This window comes from Dermacentor variabilis, chromosome 6, assembly GCF_050947875.1.
Source record: "Dermacentor variabilis isolate Ectoservices chromosome 6, ASM5094787v1, whole genome shotgun sequence".
NCBI lineage: Eukaryota > Metazoa > Arthropoda > Arachnida > Ixodida > Ixodidae > Dermacentor > Dermacentor variabilis.
In genome coordinates this window covers 83,158,358-83,179,504 of record NC_134573.1, presented here as the reverse complement: position 1 = coordinate 83,179,504, position 21,147 = coordinate 83,158,358, and the positions used below count along the sequence as shown (strand labels likewise).

Here is a 21,147-nt window from a genome sequence, read left to right as displayed (position 1 = left end):
GGCGGCCGCATTTCGATGGGGGCGAAATGCGAAAACACCCGTGTACTTAGAATTAGGTGCACGTTAAAGAACCCCAGGTGGTCGAAATTTTCGGAGTCCTCCACTACGGCGTGCATAATCAGAAAGTGGTTTTGTCACGCAAAACACCATAATTCAATTTTTAATTTAACTCCTGCGGGGACGGTAGAGTATCCGTCTCCAGTGCAAGAGGACCGTGATTCAAATCCCAGTGCCGCGCAATTCTCCACCGGGAAATACAAAAAAAAAAAACCGTGTGTTGAGAAAATTGCACAAACAGGCCTGGAGTGCGGCCTGATCCCGGTGACCAGAACCGGTAACGCACTCTCTCACCAGAGCAGGATTGGCCACCCTGGTGCAGTACTTGGCCACAACCTCCTATATGAATACAACAATCAAACCCCGGCCCTCAGTCCCCAGCAGCCGCGAAGCAACTGACCACGGCGGCGGTCAGATCTGTAACGCTGCAGAGGGTGCTAAGAATACCTGGCTCCGGACAGGCCGCCATTGGAATCTGAACCTGGCAACGTTTAACGTTAGAACACTATCTAGTGAGGCGAGTCTAGCAGTGTTATTGGAGGAATTAGAGGGTAGTAAATGGGATATAATAGGGCTCAGTGAGGTTAGGAGGACAAAAGAAGCATATACAGTGCTAAAAAGCGGGCATGTACTGTGTTACAGGGGCTTAGCGGAGAGACGAGAACTAGGAGTCGGATTCCTGATTAATAAGGAAATAGCTGGGAACATACAGGAATTCTATAGCATTAACGAGAGGGTGGCAGGTCTTGTTGTGAAACTTAATAAGAGGTACAAATTGAAGGTGGTACAAGTCTATGCCCCTACATGCAGTCATGATGACCAGGAAGTCGAAAGCTTTTATGAAGACGTGGAATCGGCGATGGGTAAAGTCAAAACAAAATACACTATACTGATGGGCGACTTCAATGCCAGGGTAGGCAAGAAGCAGGCTGGAGACAAGTCAGTGGGGGAATATGGCATAGGCTCTAGGAATAGCAGAGGAGAATTATTAGTAGAGTTTGCAGAACAGAATAATATGCGGATAATGAACACCTTTTTCCGCAAGCGGGTTAGTCGAAAGTGGACGTGGAGGAGCCCGAATGGTGAGACTAGAAATGAAATCGACTTCATACTCTGCGCGAACCCTGGCATCATACAAGATGTAGACGTACTCGGCAAGGTACGCTGCAGTGACCATAGGATGGTAAGAACTCGAATTAGCCTAGACTTGAGGAGGGAACGGAAGAAACTGGTACACAAGAAGCCAATCAATGAGTTAGCGGTAAGAGGGAAACTAGAGGAATTCCGGATCAAGCTACAGAACAGGTATTCGGCTTTAACTCAGGAAGAGTACCTTAGTGTTGAAGCAATGAACGACTATCTCATGGGAACCATTAAGGAGTGCGCAATAGAAGTCGGTGGTAACTCCGTTAGACAGGAAACCAGTAAGCTATCGCAGGAGACGAAAGATCTGATCAAGAAACGCCAATGTATGAAAGCCTCTAACCCTACAGCTAGAATAGAACTGGCAGAACTTTCTAAGTTAATCAACAAGCGTAAGACAGCGGACATCAGGAACTATAATATGGATAGAATTGAACAGGCTCTCAGGAACGGAGGAAGCCTAAAAACAGTGAAGAAGAAACTAGGAATAGGCAAGAATCAGATGTGTGCGTTAAGAGACAAAGCCGGCAATATCGTTACTAATATGGATGAGATAGTTCAAGTGGCTGAGGAGTTCTATAGAGATTTATATAGTACCAGTGGCACCCACGACGATAGTGGAAGAGAGAATAGCCTAGAGGAATTCGAAATCCCACAGGTAACGCCAGAAGAAGTAAAGAAAGCCTTAGGAGCTATGCAAAGGGGGAAGGCAGCTGGGGAGGATCAGGTAACAGCAGATTTGTTGAAGGATGGTGGTCAGATTGTTCTAGAGAAACTGGCCACCCTGTATACGCAATGCCTCATAACCTCGAGCGTACCGGAATCTTGGAAGAACGCTAACATAATCCTAATCCATAAGAAAGGCGACGCCAAAGACTTGAAAAATTATAGACCGATCAGCTTACTGTCCGTTGCCTACAAAGTATTTACTAAGGTAATCGCAAATAGAATCAGGAACACCTTAGACTTCTGTCAACCAAAGGAGCAGGCAGGATTCCGTAAAGGCTACTCAACAATAGACCATATTCACACTATCAATCAAGTGATAGAGAAATGTGCAGAATATAACCAACCCTTATATATAGCTTTCATTGATTACGAGAAAGCGTTTGATTCAGTCGAAACCTCAGCAGTCATGGAGGTATTACGGAATCAGGGTGTAGATGAGCCATATGTAAAGATACTGGAAGATATCTATAGCGGCTCCACAGCCACCGTAGTCCTCCACAAAGAAAGCAACAAAATCCCTATAAAGAAAGGCGTCAGACAGGGAGATACGATATCTCCAATGCTATTCACAGCATGTTTACAGGAGGTATTCAGAGGCCTGGAGTGGGAAGAATTGGGGATAAAAGTTGATGGAGAATACCTTAGCAACTTGCGATTCGCTGATGATATTGCCTTGCTTAGTAACTCAGGAGACCAATTGCAATGCATGCTCACTGACCTGGAGAGGCAAAGCAGAAGGGTGGGTCTGAAAATTAATCTGCAGAAAACTAAAGTAATGTTTAACAGGCTCGGAAGAGAACAGCAGTTTACGATAGGTAGCGAAGCACTGGAAGGGGTAAGGGACTACATCTACTTAGGGCAGGTAGTGACCACGGATCCGGATCATGAGACTGAAATAACCAGAAGAATAAGAATGGGCTGGGGTGCGTTTGGCAGGCATTCTCAAATCATGAACAGCAGGATGCCACTATCCCTCAAAAGGAAAGTGTATAACAGCTGTGTGTTACCAGTACTCACATATGGGGCAGAAACCTGGAGACTTACGAAAAGGGTTCTGCTGAAATTGAGGACGACGCAACGAGCTATGGAAAGAAGAATGATGGGTGTGACATTAAGGGATAAGAAAAGAGCAGATTGGGTGAGGCAACAAACGCGGGTAAACGACATCTTAGTTGAAATCAAGAAAAAGAAATGGGCATGGGCCGGACATGTAATGAGGAGGGAAGATAACCGATGGTCACTAAGGGTTACGGACTGGATTCCAAGGGAAGGGATGCGTAGCAGGGGGCGGCAGAAAGTTAGGTGGGCGGATGACATTAAGACGTTTGCAGGGACAACATGGCCACAATTAGTACATGACCGGGGTAGTTGGAGAAGTACGGGAGAGGCCTTTGCCCTGCAGTGGGCGTAACTAGGCTGATGATGATGATGATGATGTGTTACATTGCAACATGGTTTAGGGCAATGTCCTTGTATAAATTGATGAATTTTTGCTGGTCACAATCATCAAACAACTTCAAAGAGGGCGGCGAGAACTCCCAAGCAATGACTGTTGCAAAGAAACGTCGCAATCATATGCCTGTTGGAGCGCAGTTGGCCTCTGTTTAAGTTGCAGGGGATGGCAATGTTGTACATTTTGTGACCACACTTTCATCTGTCTATAGCGAGAACCATGAGAACGGTCAAAATACAGACTGACCAGGTCACATGCAAACGTGTGCATTCGTGCAGCCACGTGTGCGGAATAAAGACAAATTCCGGCACATTTGGTATTTCAGGCTCCATTTGTTCACACTTTTAGGTTCGCATATTTGAAATTATCAGTTGGCGACTGCATTAATCACTGTACCGTGTGCGTCATCACGCACTATATTGGAAGGAGCTCTCCTTTCCAACTCCATCTTATTCTAATAGTTTTCCTGCCTCTTTGGAGTTCAAGTTAACAAAGTTCTAATGTATAACGTGCACAGGCTCAGTTTTAACTGTCTTCGCTGAGGAAGTTGTCTTCAACTCGCACTGCCTAGTTGCTCACATACAAAACAATTTATGGCATGTGCAGTTCTACACAAAAGTTTACAGGACACAGGATTTGAGCAAAAGCGTAAGTTCCCAAGAAGCCTGGGCACATAGCCTCAAAATCAGCATTTAAAAAAAAATCAAAATCAATATACACTCGACGTCAACTATATCGAACCCGTTTACATCGAATTATTCTATATATTGAACAATTTCTGAACACGGTATAGTGACAATGAGTATATATAGCAAAAATTACGCTTACATCGAACAAAAATAGCAACGACTTCCTATATACAGTGCAGTCCACTTATAACGATATCGAGAAAAACGAAAAATATGATCGTTATAACCGATGGTCGCTATATCTGGACTGCAGTTATCAAAAAAAAAAAATTTTTTTTAAACGCGGAACATACCTTTGCAGCTCCGAACTCCAATTCGCTACTTGCTCTAAAGAATATATGATGTAGACAGTAAGTAGGCCGTAAAAAACAAACTTTATTTCTAGCGCCAATGACCGTGTCAAGGGTTAGGCGCGCCGAAATAGTCCGAAATCTGCACTTGCTTTTGCGGCAGCTTCAGATTCACAACCGCGGTGTGCATGGATTCCAGCTGCTGCGCGAACACTGGCGGCAATCCTTTAGCATGCATAACATCAATTAAGGAGTCGATCGACGACAGTGCACTTTGCGTGGATATCGTGGTCGGGGTCAAGGAGCCACTGTCGATCTCGTTGTCACTGTCGCTGATGCCGTCGCCACCGTCGCACAACTTTGCCGTCTGTCGAGACAGCACGTCTTCGGCGATCGCCTCGTCGGTGACTTCATTGCAGAACGAGGCAGCACTGTCTACAGTCAAAAACTCCTCCTTCGACACAACACCTGTGTCACCAGTAGGAACGAGCTCCCAGAGATCGGTATGTCAGCGACTTCCACCGGGTCGGTCTCAGCGGGTTGGGGAAGTTCGTCCTTACGCACAAAGCCCACCTTCTTGAAGCAATTGGTGATGAACCACTGGTAAAGCGCCTCTTCAACATCGGCATACAAAGGGTCTCTAACCCTTTTCCGCTGATCGGCATGGCCGCTGATAGCTCCTGCCTTAACAATCGCAGTGCTCCCGCTTTTCAAGATGGTTGATATCGTTAACTGGACGAGCTCATACTTCTTCACGAGGGCGCTCACCTTGAAGCCGCATCGAGAGTCCTGCAAAATATCCATCTTCGTGTCAAGCGACACAGCTTTGCGCTTTGTCGGCGCCATCTTCTAACTGGGTTGAACCATTTGAACCGTTGGTTGCACGCTGCTCCGGTGGTGTCAGCCTGCTATCGCGAGAGAGATGCGGGACGGGCGCCACCGCGCCGCTTTGCTTGTCGCTTTTTTTTTTTCTTTCTCTCTCTTTCGGAGCGACTGTGGCCGACGCGCATGAAGCAGCTAGCGCCATCTTGTGGTGCGCTGCGCCTACTCAGCTATTCTCCGGTGCGCGGGCGGGGCGAGATGCGCTGCGCGGTAATGGCGGCAGATACGAACTTACGGAGGTAAACATCACCTCGTCTCGACATCGTTCATTTCAGGGAACTAAGCAACGCAAGTGTTACGATTATTTGGCACGGAAAACGCCGTCCAGACTGCAAAATTTTGATCGTTATATCCGATATGCGGTGAATAACCTATCGTTATAAAAGGTTTTTTTCCCCATAGACCTAATGCATAAAATGACACTCTCATGTCGACCCATCGTTATAACCGATATATCGTTATATTTGGTATCGTTATAAGTGGACTGCACTGTATCAAACGTCAAGCAGCGGAAAAGTGTGCTGAGAAGCTGGCTTTCCCTCGCGGTGGCGGGAAAGCCCAGCGGCGCAGCTCCATCCAACCACTCTCCCTACCGTGATCGCGCTGCCTCGGGCGAGCCGTCGACACCCCCTGCAAAAAATGATCCTGGCCCGCCCGCAGAGCTTGCTTAGACAGCCAATCAGAGGCTCTTGTGCCTTCGTTGTGCAAGATGGCGCAAGTGCGAGTTGTCTCACTGCTTTTTTGGTTCATTGTGTTTGCGCTTTGTGGGCCTTCACCCGCAGTGTTGCCGTGATGAAGCGTCAGAATTCGCCTTTCGTCGTGAAGCTTGAAATCATAAATCGTTTTTTCAATAAAGTGATTATATAAATGGTATGTGCTTTTATGACATCCAAATCTTTAGCAGGCTTATATAGAATTATGCTCTACATTGAACTGATAGACATTTTTTGAGAGTTCGACTGTACACGGAAAATCTATAGCATATTTCGCGACCTACACAATGATCCATTAAATTAAATGTACCATGGCTTCACAGAACGTAAATTCACATCTGTCAAGGTACTTCCATGGTATCATAAACTTTAGAGTAAGTGACACTTCCAGCACCTGTCCAGTTTGGTTCTAAGGTAGAGTGGAACCTAGTGGTCACATTATACAGAACACCGTACTCCTGTTCGGGGCATTGTGCAGGTAGCTTTTACAGTTTGCAAAAATATGATGATGGTGTTTGTGTGGAGCTTATTACAATGCATAATGGATGTTGTGCCTTCTCTTCCACATGTTGCAGCCATGGCTGTCCCAAGGTGAAGCAAGTGGTTGGCTCTGCAAAAGGAGTTAGGCTGCCTCATGCATGACGCACTGTTTGATTGCGTGAGTAATCATCAAAAGTTAAGAGGAGATCATTGTAATTGCCTCTACTTACTGCAAGGTTCATAGTTGTCCTTGAAGTACAGTAGAACCTCGTTGGTACGATCCTGTTATGTACGATTTGCCAACGCCAGTGTTCACTGTTGAGAATGCAAAAAATGACACAGCTACACTTTTTTGTTTTTACCGGTTCATGTGTTCCCGGAAAACGTTCTTGCTGCACCAACATTCGCACAACCTGCAGTCGTATTATATGTTTTCCGGCCGCTAGATCCCACGTAAACAAGAAAAGGCATGAGGTGCACGCGATGAGAACGCAGCCGCCTACCACAGCAGCTTCCCTGCAATACTTGCCCGCCCTTCTCACATGAAAACGCCACCGCGCACTTGGTTGCTTGTTTCGGTAGCAGCAAATCTCCTCCCAGGACATCGCACGTCGCATTCACAGTTGTCACCACCAACCATATTGCAATAAGCATATTCATCTACCCCGTTTCACAGTACAGGGGGCGTAGTATACCATTGGGAGCGTATTTCATTCTTTTAATAGGCGATAGTTGAAACGTGCCGCTGTTGCCTGCTGTGGGCGGCGCAAGGAGGGCGTCGTGTATCGCTCTGGTGGCATCGTATCCTGGTGTCGCTAACCAGCGCTATTTTGTTTTGGTTCCCTGCCGCTGTCCTAAAACGCTGCACAATAGGAAAACGACAATGTATGTCTAGGGCCGCTTGATCCCCACCAACTCAACACGCATTGATGTCTCGTGCCACGATTTGTGCTTGGTGGCCACCTCGGAACTTCCCACTGGAATGACCCGCTCGAAAAAGCTTCTGACACAAGCCACCGAATTCGACTAGCACAAACGTGTGTTCACTGAAGCCGTAAGAATGACATCGCGCCTCTCGGACAGCTCAGGCCCCACCAGGCTCGGTGCATGTTGGCACCTCGTGCTACAACAATAAGTGGAATGCTTCGCATTACGTAGATGTCAACTATAGTTGAGTCTTGAAGAATGAAAAAGATAACACAAACACTAACAACTGAGTGTTTATTCAGGAAACACTCGTTTTATACTGTCACGTAGCGACTGTGAAGAACAAGTCATAGCCAAAACTGAGTCATGAATATGACTCTATTTCTTTGTTGGGTGAACTTTACTTTAAAAAAAATAGAAGGAAAAAAGAAGAGAGAGAGAGAGAGGCCCAAATAGCAACAATCATCGATTGTTAAAAAGATGTAAGGGTGAAGTGCGTCGGCTATTGAATATTTATACATGACTCTTCATACATTCCATCGTAATTGCTGGCGCTCACATATGTTCCAGTATGTACATCACCGTTTGTGTTGTGCATGCTTTCTAACTCAACAAGATGCTTTTGTTATAGAATTGGAGACAATAATCAGGAAAGTTCTGATACACGTAAGTGATAACTTTGGAACAGTGGTTAGTGAGTGAAAAGTAGTGACCAAAAAATGATAAACCATATATGCACGTCAATATGCACAGCGTGCTACTTAACGTACGTGCCACATCGAGTCCGTGCCTCTCATCCTGCGTATCTGTCACATGTGTTCACATAGCATCAGGGAAGCTTGACTTGCGCGTCTATCGCCATTCTGCTTTGCAATGTATACTTCCATAATGTCTTGGGATGTACTGTCTCTGTGCGTAAACAAAACTGTGGCTGAATGAAAAAACAGTTTGCACGCACAATCCTGGCAATGCGTTGGTTTCAAGGGCTCGCATTTGGCAACACACTGCTGGTACATTTTGCATGTGAACTGTTCTTTTGTGCAACCAGCGTCAGTTTTGCTTAGACACAGATATACAAAGTTCCAAAAGATTATGGAAGCATAAATACCTGTTGATGAGCTTTTCAATTTCAAAGCTAGCTGGTCTGGCCCCTGCTTTGAGCTAGCTCAGCTACTCTCTATGCGGTGTGTCCGGCATGTCGGATAACATTGATCCCAGAGGCAATGTTGATGTTAGGAAAATAGCAAACAAATATCATTGTAACCTAGAAGAACTGATAGCTGGGCTAGCTAGTAATTCACATCAGTTAGAGGTGTGCAGGTATCAAAATTTTTGAATACATATTGCATATGAGTACTTAAAGGGCCCCTAACCAGGTTTTGCCATTTTGAGCTGACAAGCGCAGAGCATACAATGTGCGCCAACGATCGTGTTTGCAAAGAATTACATCGCTGTGCGCCGTGGAAAGGTCTGAAATTTCAATCCGAACGCCATTTTCCCTTCTCCTCGCTGCTGCTGCCCTCCAAGCCGGACGGTGACGTACTCGCATCCCTGCACCTACATACTCGGGTCCGCAGTGTGATGTCGCTCGTGGTGACACGTGACTTCGAGAATTATTCAAGGCACCATCTGTTATTTGTGTGTGATCTGTTACTTTAATTGACGAATTGAAGCTTAGAGAAATAAAACACACAAACGGAATGTCTGCATGTTTTTTGTTTTACTTCACACCGAAGCAAGAGAGATGTACTTCCGCTTCGTCTGCTTGTTCCCGCGGTCGTGCACTCACGTGCGCAGGTACCGAAACTATGCCATTTTCTACTTTGTTCCAGCTCGTGATCATGCTCTGCAATCTGCTTGTTCTGCCTCATTATTCATGTAGCACTGAATTATACGGCTAGTCATTTTCCTTGTGCACAGCATGAAAAATCATGCGCTGCGCGAAACCGGACAATTGAACGGCCAGTGCACAGCAAAAAAAAAAAAGAAAGAAATTAGGAAAAAACGAGGAGAAAAAAAAAATGAAGGCAGGGTCCGTGTCGTATGCGTTACGCGATCCTTGAGGTCCAGTATGGCAGAACGCAGGGAAGGAATTTCGCTTGCGGAGGCTAGAAGAGGCGAGTGGAAAGAGTATCTTGCTATGCAGTGAAGCTCGCCTCCTGGAATCATGGTTTCGCGGCACTGAAATATTGTCGCAGCCTAGTAGAAGACGGGAAAGCCGGCGTAGAGGACGTATGGAAGCACTTTAGCAGAGCAGTCAACGCGACGTCGTTGTCGTCTCTGTTTTTCCACTCGCGCGCTACTTCAGCGTCGTCCTCATCGCCTGGCACATACCCGCAGTGACCATATAGGATGTGGCATTTGCCCCCCCTTTGAAAAAAAAAAAAGGGCATCGTCCCGATGCACCAACGTCCGAAGGCTGTGCACAGACGGTGCAAAGTTGAGGTCATGAGGAAATGTATGGCTTCATACGAAGCACATGCACAACCTCGGGCAGATGCCGCCGGCGTTTGGAGCAGTTATGGCTGTCGGGGACAACTTCATAATTAACATCGCTGATGCGGCGCAGAACTGTGTACGGGCCGAAGTATCTTCGCAGGAGCTTTTCAGACAGCCCCCGCCGACGAATCGGAGTCCAGACCCACACCTGGTCACCGACGTTGTACGTGACGGGTCTGTGTCGAAGATCGTAGTGTCGGGCATCGTAGTCCTGTTGTGCTTTGATTCGCAAACGCGCAAGCTGCCTGGCTTCCTCTGCGCGTTGCGTAAACTCCGCGGCACCAGTCTCGTCGTCACCGCACTCGTGCGGCAGCATTGCGTCCAACATGGTTGTCACTTCGCGTCCGTAAACAAGGCTGAAAGGCGTCACGCGTGTTGTCTCTTGGCGAGCCGTGTTATATGCAAATGTAACATATGGTAAAATCTCGTCCCAGTTCTTGTGGTCGACGTCGATGTACATACTCATCATGTCTGCCAGAGTCTTATTCAGACGTTCTGTCAGCCCATTGGTTTGGGGATGGTAAGCCGTGGTCTTGCGGTGAGTGGTACCACTTAGTCGCAACACGGTATCCAGAAGCGCAGCCGTGAACGCAGATCCTCTGTCTGTGATGACCACTGCGGGAGCGCCATGCCTTAGGATGACGGCTTCGACAAAAAATCGCGCTGCTTCGGCTGCTGTTCCACGTTGGATAGCACCTGTTTCGGCGTATCGCGTAAGATAATCCGTGACGACGATTATCCATCTATTTCCGGCAATAGACAGTGGAAACGGACCTAAAAGGTCCATGCCAATTTGTTCGAACGGCGCTTGCGGTATCTGAACAGGATGCAGCAGTCCAGCTGGCTTGCCGGGTAGGGCTTTGCGGCGCTGGCAATCCAGGCATGTCTGTGTGTAACGTTTCACGATCGACGCAAGTCTCGGCCAATAGTACTTGAGCCTAATTCTTGCTAATGTCCGAGTGTAGCCCAAGTGACCAGCGGTCGGCTCGTTGTGACAGGCGTGTAGGACTTCGTCGCGAAGAGATGCGGGAATGACGAGTAGGTAGCTGCTGCCACTAGGTGAAAAGTTCTTTTTATACAGAACGTCGTGGCGCAAGCAGAATGAAGGCAGCCCTCTGGCGAATATATGGTCACTGCGGGTATGTGCCAGGCGATGAGGACGACGCTGAAGTAGCGCGCGAGTGGAAAAACAGAGACGACAACGACGTCGCGTTGACTGCTCTGCTAAAGTGCTTCCATACGTCCTCTACGCCGGCTTTCCCGTCTTCTACTAGGCAGCGACACTGGTGGAGGTGCTGGGTAGGATTGCCTCATGCTCGGCACCCCTTCGCGGAGCCATACCTCGAAAACGGAATCACCTTCGTTCGTCGAAACTCCTGTTCACCGGTACAGTCGCCGCCTGCTAGGCCTGACGCCCGAGTTCAACCCTTTGCAGGACCCCGCTGGAACGCGTCTACCTACTTCCGCCATGGCTACTGCAACTCCATCGCAGGTGACGCTGCAGAATCCTAAGATACCAGAAAGCTTCCATGGCGACGCTTTTGAAGATGTCCAAGATTGGCTTGACCAATTTGAGCGTGTCGCCAGTTATAATGACTGGGGCTCCCAGCAAAAGCTGTCTAATGTCTACTTCGCGCTTCAAGACAGCGCGCGGACGTGGTTTGTGAACCGGGAGCGAAGTTTGACCACATGGGATGCCTTCCGCACCCAGCTGCTAGACACGTTCACTAGTACCGACAGAAGAGACACTGCGCAGCGCCTACTAGAATCCCGTATTCAAAAACCAAACGAGAGCGTAGCCATGTATGCAGAAGATATGACTCGACTTTTCCGCAGAGCAGACCCTGAGATGGCCGAAGAAAAGAAGTTACGCTATCTCTTGCGCGGAGTAAAGGAGGAACTGTTTGCCGGACTCGTGAGGAATCCACCGACGACAGTGGTCGAATTCACCAAGGAGGCTACCGCTATAGAACGGGCACTAAAGCAACGGTACCGCCAATATGATCGCGCGAACTCACCGGTGAATGCTTCAGTTCTACCTGAGAGCTACGGCACGTCTCTGCGTGAAGTCATCCGGGAGATTGTGCGAGAGGAGATCCGGCAGCTCGGGATTTCTCCTATGGCACCAGCGGTGGCTTCTGTCGCTGATATCGTTCGGGAGGAAGTTCGACAGGCCTTTTCGTCCTCCGACCGGCAGGCGGTGCCGCGACGGCTAACCTACGCGGAAGCTGTCTGTCGTCCACCTCCCGTGACTTCGATGCTGCTGACACCGTCGACCACTACGACGCAGCCAGCACCGCCACCCCCGACGCCATATTTTCGCCAGTCACAGCCGCCGCCAGCTATGCCGTATCGCCGCCAGCCGATTGCTGCGCCTCGGTCTTACGGCGAATCCCCTGTGGGCTACCCGCTTCGAAAGACTGATTTGTGGCGCACCGCTGACCGCCGGCCGCTGTGCTTTCATTGCGGCGAAGCTGGACATGTTTATCGCGCGTGCCGCTACCGCGCAGCCGGGTATCCAAGGTTTCCCAACTGCAATTACCCTGTGTTTGATGCTGCACGTACCTGCGACGACAATTCTACAAACTTTCGGCCAGAAGGTTCAGCGACGCCTCGATCACGTTCCCCTTCTCCGGCTCGTTATACCCCACCGACCCGTCGCGATTTTTCTGACGCCTCTAGGGGCAGGTCCCCTAGCCCACGCCGGGGAAACTAGAAGCAGCGACCTCCGGGGGTGAGGTTGCAAACCGTCTAGCTTTCCAAGAGCCCCCATCACCGACGACCGACGACTCTAAAACTCCGACGTCTCCAACCGCACCCCCTGTAACCGATGCCGTCAGCGCCGATCTTGTCGTTTTCATTGACGGACACCAAGTGGCCGCTCTCGTCGATACTGGTTCGCATTTTTCGATAATAAGTCAAAAGCTGGCCGACAGGTTGAGAAAAGTGAAGACGCCGTGGACCGGGCCCAACATCAGAACTGCCGGCGGCCAGTTGATGACGCCGATCGGAAAATGCACAGCCAGGATAGTAATCGCCGGTGAAACCTTCGTCGCCACCCTCGTCATTCTCTTTGAGTGCTGCAAGGAACTTATATTGGGCATGGATTTCTTGAGAGAGTACGGTGCAGTGATTAATGTCCGTGACCTCGTCGTCACATTTTCTACGAGCTCAGACGACGTCGACTCCGCGGAGCACCAGCGACCCCGCTTACGTATCGCCGACGACGACGTCACGCTTCCGCCGCGAAGCTGTGCCCTCGTACCTGTTATCTGCGACAACTTGAACACCGGGACTGGTGTCGCTGAACACATCGACGCACTGGTACTGAGTCAAGGTGTTTCCATCGCCAGGGCCGTAATTAACGTACACGACGGACGTGCTGACCTCCTACTGACGAATTTTGCCAGGGAACGTCGACACATTGTTAGAGGCACGGCTGTTGCGTACTTCGACGAATTGACCTCAATACAAGACTGCCTCTCAGTGGAGCACGCGACGGCCACCGTGGCCATGCCTGCCCCTGTGGTTGATATCAGTCCCACCTTGTCACCCGTCGAACGTAACAGCCTTCTTGAGCTCATCGATGAGTTTAAGAAATGCTTTTCATCTACGTCACGAGTCAGCCAGACGCCGCTCACTAAGCACCGTATTGTCACCGAAGCCGACGCCAGACCAATTCGGCAGCACCCTTATCGTGTGGCACCGAAAGAGCGCGAGGCGATACAAACGCAAGTGAAGACGATGCTTGAGGACGGGGTTATTCGGCCATCTAAGAGTCCTTGGGCATCGCCTGTCGTGTTGGTGAAAAAGAAGGACGGTAGCCTGCGCTTCTGCGTCGACTACCGAAAACTGAACCAGATCACAAAGAAAGACGTTTATCCGCTGCCGCGTATCGACGATTCACTGGACAGGCTACGAAACGCACGTTACTTTTCGTCGATGGACTTGAAAAGCGGCTACTGGCAAATAGAAGTTGATGAGCGAGACCGTGAGAAGACCGCATTTGTGACGCCCGACGGACTTTATGAATTTCAGGTGCTCCCCTTCGGTTTGTGTTCTGCGCCAGCAACGTTTCAGCGACTAATGGACACGGTACTCTCAGGCCTCAAATGGCAAACCTGTTTGGTGTACCTCGACGACGTGATTGTCTTCTCCGCCACGTTCGAGGAACACTTACGGAGACTAAAGACGGTCTTTGAAGCCATACGCTCAGCTGGTCTAACTTTGAAACCTGAAAAGTGCCATTTTGGCTTTGAAGAACTTCAATTTCTCGGTCACGTTGTCAGTCGTGAAGGTGTCCGACCTGACCCTGATAAAACCTCTGCCGTTGCTAATTTCCCAACGCCATCAGATAAAAAGGCCGTGCGACGTTTTCTGGGCCTTTGCGCCTACTACCGACGCTTTATTGCGGGATTTTCGCACATCGCATGGCCATTAACGCATCTAACCAGAGAAGATGTCCCCTTCGTATGGGGTGAAGACCAGCAACGGGCATTTCACGACCTACGGCAACGCCTGCAGACGCCTCCCGTGCTCGCACACTTTGATGACGACGCTCCTACGATTCTTCATACCGACGCTAGTAATGTCGGCCTCGGCGCAGTGCTTGTACAGCGGCAGGACGGCGCCGAAAGAGTGATTGCTTACGCCAGCAGGACGCTATCAAGAACGGAGGCAAACTACTCCACGACAGAAAAAGAATGTCTCGCACTGGTGTGGGCCGTCCTGAAATTTCGGCCATATTTGTATGGTCGGTGTTTCACCGTTGTCAGTGATCATCATGCACTTTGCTGGCTGACTAATTTAAAAGATCCAGCTGGTCGGCTAGCGCGCTGGAGTCTTCGTCTCCAAGAGTTCGACTTCACGGTTGTCTACAAATCAGGGAAACGACATACCGATGCCGACTGCCTTTCTCGGTCTCCTGTTCAGACTGCAGTGCACGACGATGATGACACGGCTTTTCTAGGCGTGCTAGATACTGTCGCCGTTTCACGCCACCAACGCGAGGACGCAGAACTGGTTCCTCTTTTTGATTACTTAGAGGGAAGAACAGGGAGCGTGCCGAGGAGTTTACGCAACGCGCAGAGGAAGCCAGGCAGCTTGCGCGTTTGCGAATCAAAGCACAACAGGACTACGATGCCCGACACTACGATCTTCGACACAGACCCGTCACGTACAACGTCGGTGACCAGGTGTGGGTCTGGACTCCGATTCGTCGGCGGGGGCTGTCTGAAAAGCTCCTGCGAAGATACTTCGGCCCGTACACAGTTCTGCGCCGCATCAGCGATGTTAATTATGAAGTTGTCCCCGACAGCCATAACTGCTCCAAACGCCGGCGGCATCTGCCCGAGGTTGTGCATGTGCTTCGTATGAAGCCATACATTTCCTCATGACCTCAACTTTGCACCGTCTGTGCACAGCCTTCGGACGTTGGTGCATCGGGACGATGCCCTTTTTTTTTTTTCAAAGGGGGGGCAAATGCCACATCCTATATGGTCACTGCGGGTATGTGCCAGGCGATGAGGACGAAAATGCATGCTGCTGACCGAGCGCTGCCAATGAGCTAAATAACGCCCTGACTCTTCCCCGTTGTCAGTCACAATGCAGCCGACCGTATATATATATATATATATATATATATATATATATATATATATATATATATATATATTGTCGCAGCCTAGTAGAAGACGGGAAAGCCGGCGTAGAGGACGTATGGAAGCACTTTAGCAGAGCAGTCAACGCGACGTCGTTGTCGTCTCTGTTTTTCCACTCGCGCGCTACTTCAGCGTCGTCCTCATCGCCTGGCACATACCCGCAGTGACCATATAGGATGTGGCAATATTTCTGTCTCGGCTCCTAATGAGCCGATTTGAAAAAGTTTTGCGGCAGAACGCTCCCTAGAGGACATGTAAAAACTTTCAGTGTATAACCAAAATTTGCTATGGAGCCTGGTGAGGGGCCCTTTAAGTATTCGTATCCAATACGTATTTGAAAATATTCTACGCAATAGCACCGAATATTGACTAATGATATGCACATGCATTTATTAGGAAGTAGGGGTATTTTAACATGTTGGAACATTACAATTACATTGTCATTGGTAAAAAAATTAAACTAGTAAGCCATTATACCAAACAATTGTGTATGTGGCTCATGTTAGCTTCGGAAAATTAAATAATTTTTGCTAGTTGTCCGTTCTTGCCTACCTGTGCCTTATTATACCGCATAAATTTCCCATAAACTCAGACGCATTTGACGCTGTACCAGTCGTACTCACAGTATTTGCTGTCAAGTGATAAGCTCAGGTTTATAGGTGGAACCTGCAGAAGAGTCCACCCTCGCTGTTTGCAAAACCGCGCCCCTTGCTACTGAGAGGCTGGCTTTTCTACACAGCTCAGTCATCCAGTGGCTAAGCGTGTTCTACAGGTGAAATTTCCCCAGCAGCATGAAATTATCGCAAAATTCAGCACAATATCAGACGCACATCTTAGATAGATAGAAATAAATGCCAAGAACCGTGTTTGCTCCCGCACAGCGAGCAATATATTGGATTTGTTTCGAATATTCGTATGCAATCGAATATTCATAGTTTTCGAATCAAATACAAATATTAAAGATATTCGATAACATTCAAAATTCTCGAATATTTGCACACCCTTAATCTTAATAAGTTGCTTCAGAGCCCAAAATAACCCACATACGCGACGCATGTTCTCACACACACAAACACCCCAAGAAAGTACACGCTTCTCCCATAGATGCATACACTTTTTCACTTAAGAGCTTGTGTGAAAAAGTGGTAGGGCACATCCCTTCTTGGTGTGTTTTTGCGTGCGAGTATTGTGCGTATATGCGAGTGCATTCTTTTGCGCTCTGAAGCAACTTACTGAAATATCATTGTACATGCCAGTGTAAATTAAGTAGTAGGCAGAGACGTGTGTGGCAGGCTTTGTGTTGGGCAAAAATTCCAAACAGGATGCGTTTGACGTGTAGTAGCTTGTGTGTCTTTTCGAGATCTTAAGAACCAGAAGTGAACCACTGGGAGCTCAAGTAAAATGCAATGCGAGTGCCATCGTGGTTGCCAAAACACTGTTCGCCACGAGTGTGTACCCAAGATTGAGGCCCTGGTAAAGAAGCATAATAGCCAGACTCCAGCCGAGACTCGGGCGGCCAGGAGCAGTCCACCTTGTTCACTGTAGATACATACTTTATGTATCATCAAAGCAAATGCATTTCGTGTTGCTGGAGTGTGAAGTTGCCGCCAACGTTTTTGCAAGAGGGTAGGCATTAAGAGGAAGCTTTAGCTTGGGTGCTGCTATCTAAATACATGTAAAAGGAGAATTAGTTTTTCTCAGCAATCACTGCACCAAATTTGACAATTTTTGTTGCATTTAAATGGAAAACTTAAATCCTAGTGACTGTTGATTTCGAATTTTTCGTTTAGGTTTGTCAGTTTTTTATTAGGAATTGGCAAACATCACAAATTTTCAGGAAACAAAACTATGAAGTTTAGAACTCTAACTCGGCAATGAAAAATATCACAATTCTGTGAATTGCATCTAATAGTACATCTAAATCGGACAAAATTTATTTTACACATGAATATAAATAAATTTAGTAATTTGGAAATACAGCTTTTGCAGAACCCTTGCACACAATGTAAAAAATTCACACAGATAGAAATTGACACATCGAATTTGTCCGCTTTGAATGATCTAATGGATGCCGTTTACAGAACCGCGACGTCTCTTCTTGATGCAGAGCTTTAATTTTGACGTAGTAGTTCTGCGGAAACCCGCAAGGTGGAGAGAAGAGCTTTAATTTTTGTAAAATTTGTGCGTCTATTTTTTTTTTTTGAACTTTCAGATTTCTGAATATCCTTTTAACAAAATTCGACCCTAAATCGATATTCCGCTTTCAACAGTCACTAGAATTTAACTTTCTCTCTCAAATGCAACAAATTTCATTAAGATCGGCCCTGGGGTTGTCTCAGAAAAATGTATTTGAATAGGCCGCGTTGGAGCTGGGCCGTAGCTAAAGCTTCCTCTTAAGGGCCCTGTTTGGTGATTAGAGTGATTAAATTGATTTATTTATTGTGGTATAGTACTGCATTATATACTCGCGTAATGAATGCACCTTTCCAAGCAAAATTGGGGGGTGCGTCTATAATGCAGGAAAATTTTATGGAAACGTTTTGAAACAGCAAAATTTGTAAAGTAAAACGGTAATGATTTGCAAAATACATTAGATATCTTTGCAGTAAAAATACACATACTGTTTGCAAACCGTAACAATGTTTTTATTTCACTTCACACCGCGGTGGAACTACCAGATCTGTCGTCCAGGTCGCTGACCGCTTCATCCACATTGTGGTTCCACAACAGCTGGTCCTCGCATTCGCTTCCGGCCGTCTGCCGTTATCGGAAGCATCACGCTGCTTTTCGGCACCTGTTGTTCCAACAAGCACGCTGTGTGCGCTGCCTCTTTCCTCGACCATCCTGCTCGTGTGCTGATCAAAGTTTATCCGTGTCTGACCAGTGTTTCCCTTTTGTGAGCAGATAAACTCTCTGTCCCACAGCAGGCGTCTAACTTGACTTAGGCCTCGTCGCACACAGAGACGCCAAAAACGGGCAGAAAAGCAAGCAAAAATTAGACACTACACCCGACTATGTCCACTATGCTGGATAGGTGCCGGCCGCCCTTTCTTCACTTGGACTCTCCTGTATGCTGCACCCAACCGAGCATTGAACGCTCTCTCTCTGCCTACATCAGAGTAAAGTCCATAAACGGAGTAAATTTGCTGTTGCAGAGAGTAATTGTGGTTCTTTTATCTCAAGTATGCGAAGTGTCCTTGCGCCGGCACTGGCGGCAAACGGGCAGTTATAACAGGCCGAGTGTTCTCATGCTCGCTCTTTCCGTCAGGTCCCAAGCAACCGTGATAATGTGAAGCCTATTCTTACCCTAAGCAAGGCCAGTGTTCTTTCGGAACGGCTTTGCTATCAGCTTTGGTAATCAAACCTACCGCCCCTGCTCCAGTGGTAAACATGCTGTGGCATGTTTACCCCTCGAGTGTACGTGTAGCCTGCATAAGTTAGGTGTAGAATTTCGTTTGCTATGTGTAAATATTTACAGCACAGCGACAGGACCCGCTGTGGTTGCTTAGTGGCTATGGTGTTGGGCTGCTAAGCACGACGTTGCGGTATGAAGTTCCGGCCACAGCATTTCGATGCGGGTGAAATGTGAAAACGGCCCTGTACTTAGGTTTAGGTGCACATTAAAGAACCCAAAGTGGACCCGCCGTGGTTGCTCAGTGGCTATGGTGTTGGGCTGCTGAGCATGAGGTCGCGGATCGAATCCCGGCCACGGCGGCCGCATTTCGATGGGGGCGAAATGCGAAGACACCCGTGTGCTTAGATTTAGGTGCACGTTAAAGAACCCCAGGTGGTCAAAATTTCCGGAGTCCTCCACTACGGCGTGCCTCATAATCAGAAAGAGGTTTTGGCACGTAAAACCCCAAATATTATTATTAACCCAAAGTGGTACATATTTCTGGAGTCCCCTACTACGGCGTCCTAACCAGATTGTGGTTTTGACATGCAAAACTCCTGAATTTTTTTATTTAGCACAACAGGCATCGAGATTAAGCACGCTTGCTTTAAACACATGTGCTCCTATATACTCCTAGTATATTTTGTGCGAAGTAAACATTATTAAATATATTTGTATTGTACTGTTCCTAATTTTTTTATATATTCCTTTTTTTTTCTGTCCCTGTCAATACTTTACAGCGTTGCTTGTTCCCCATGCTACCAACACCTAATTCCATATTAAAACATTTTTTTTTCTTCCCGATGAAGACACTTCTGCGTTGCGTGTTCCACACACTACTACCACACTTTTGTATTCAAAGCTCTATTTTTCTTCTTTTTATCCAGTTGTTCTTTTTTTTTTTTTGACAAGCACGATCTTCGTATGATGTAGCTTGTTACTGTTGCCACAATTGTACTAACCCCCATTTGTTTCTTGTTTAGGAGGTCCCCCGACAGTTTTTACTCCGGGACCTCCAATTGCGCAATTATACTTCACCTGTTTGTACTACTTACTGTTTGTAGTACTGATGCGACAGTAAAATTCTAGTCTCCAAAAAAAAAAAAAGTACAGTACGGCCATTCGATGATGGGACTGCACAGTAGCAAAGTGGAGGGTGCGATTTATTATTATGCAGGGGAAAATAAAAATCCAAATTTAGAGAGCAAAGTTGGGGGTGCGTTTATTATGCAAATGCATTCATTATGCAAGCATAACGGTAGTAGTAAGGAAAGTTTCATCTTTATGCAAGGAATTTCAGTTGCTACTCACCCAATGGCTTTAGTTGATATTCTAACATCCTCAGCTCAATGTGCTTATTGTTGTATGTTTGCGACAGGGCTAATACAGAACGCAAAACGTCTTTCAGTAGTGTGCCTTATGCAGGTTTTTTGCTCACATGGTAAAGCAGATAAAGTAAAAAGAAATTAGTAGGCATAATAGTTCCCTTTCTTCAAATCTTGACACAGTGCGTGCATGTAGTATGTGTGTACACATGTTTGCATGCTGTTCTGAGCTGCTCGTGTGAAATGCAGGATAATTTCAAAACTTGAAATTGCTTTTCTGTTCCATTTTTCAGTGCTGCTGTGTAGACAGTCATCTCATCTACCTCCAAGACATCTTGCTTCCGAGAGCTCGAGTTTAATAACTGCTTCAACTGTCGCCTTGCCTTCCTTTGATGTTGTTACTGTGGTACTAAGTATAATCTTCCTGAATGCTCCGAGCGCTGGTACCTGGAGAACTATGTGATACAATGTAAAAAGTGCGCTGTACAGATTTAAGCTTGCCGCACAGCATGTGTATGTGCATTCACTGGTACATGGCATCAAGTCTGTAAATGTTCATAAGTAAACCGTTACTCAGACTTTCACCTTTCTCACGTGGCTGTGTCAAGCTTACTCCGTCACCCCACATTCTGCAAGACAAATGAATACTAAATAGAAACTGCCGCAACTCTTAAGGTCTTTCATGCATTTTATAAATGCATAGCATTTGCGCGCCCTCTGCATACTGTTCAAGGGATCTGGGTAACCTGTCCATGGGGGCCAGTCACAACGAAGCCGTATGCAACATACTTTCGGATATGAGAGACCATTCTGCCCACTTAGTTTGGTCTGCCTGTGTTATTTCCACAACAAATTCCGCTCTTAACATACCTGGCTATAATGGACCATCGGCTACTGCAGAGAAGA

General features: G+C 47.3%; 1 protein-coding gene across 2 annotated transcripts in view; it reads left to right on the top strand.

The window, feature by feature from the left end:
* LOC142584905 (protein MMS22-like) overlaps positions 1-20,830 on the top strand; it is a 170,891-nt gene extending 150,061 nt beyond the window's left edge. For both annotated transcript variants that reach the window (XM_075695241.1, XM_075695242.1), the window contains exons 32-33: positions 6,532-6,614; positions 20,535-20,830. In XM_075695241.1, coding sequence (XP_075551356.1) covers positions 6,532-6,551 — 20 coding nt within the window. In that variant the 3' untranslated portion in view covers positions 6,552-6,614; positions 20,535-20,830. The remainder of the gene's footprint in view (positions 1-6,531; positions 6,615-20,534) is intronic.
* Positions 20,831-21,147: the final 317 nt, after the last annotated feature.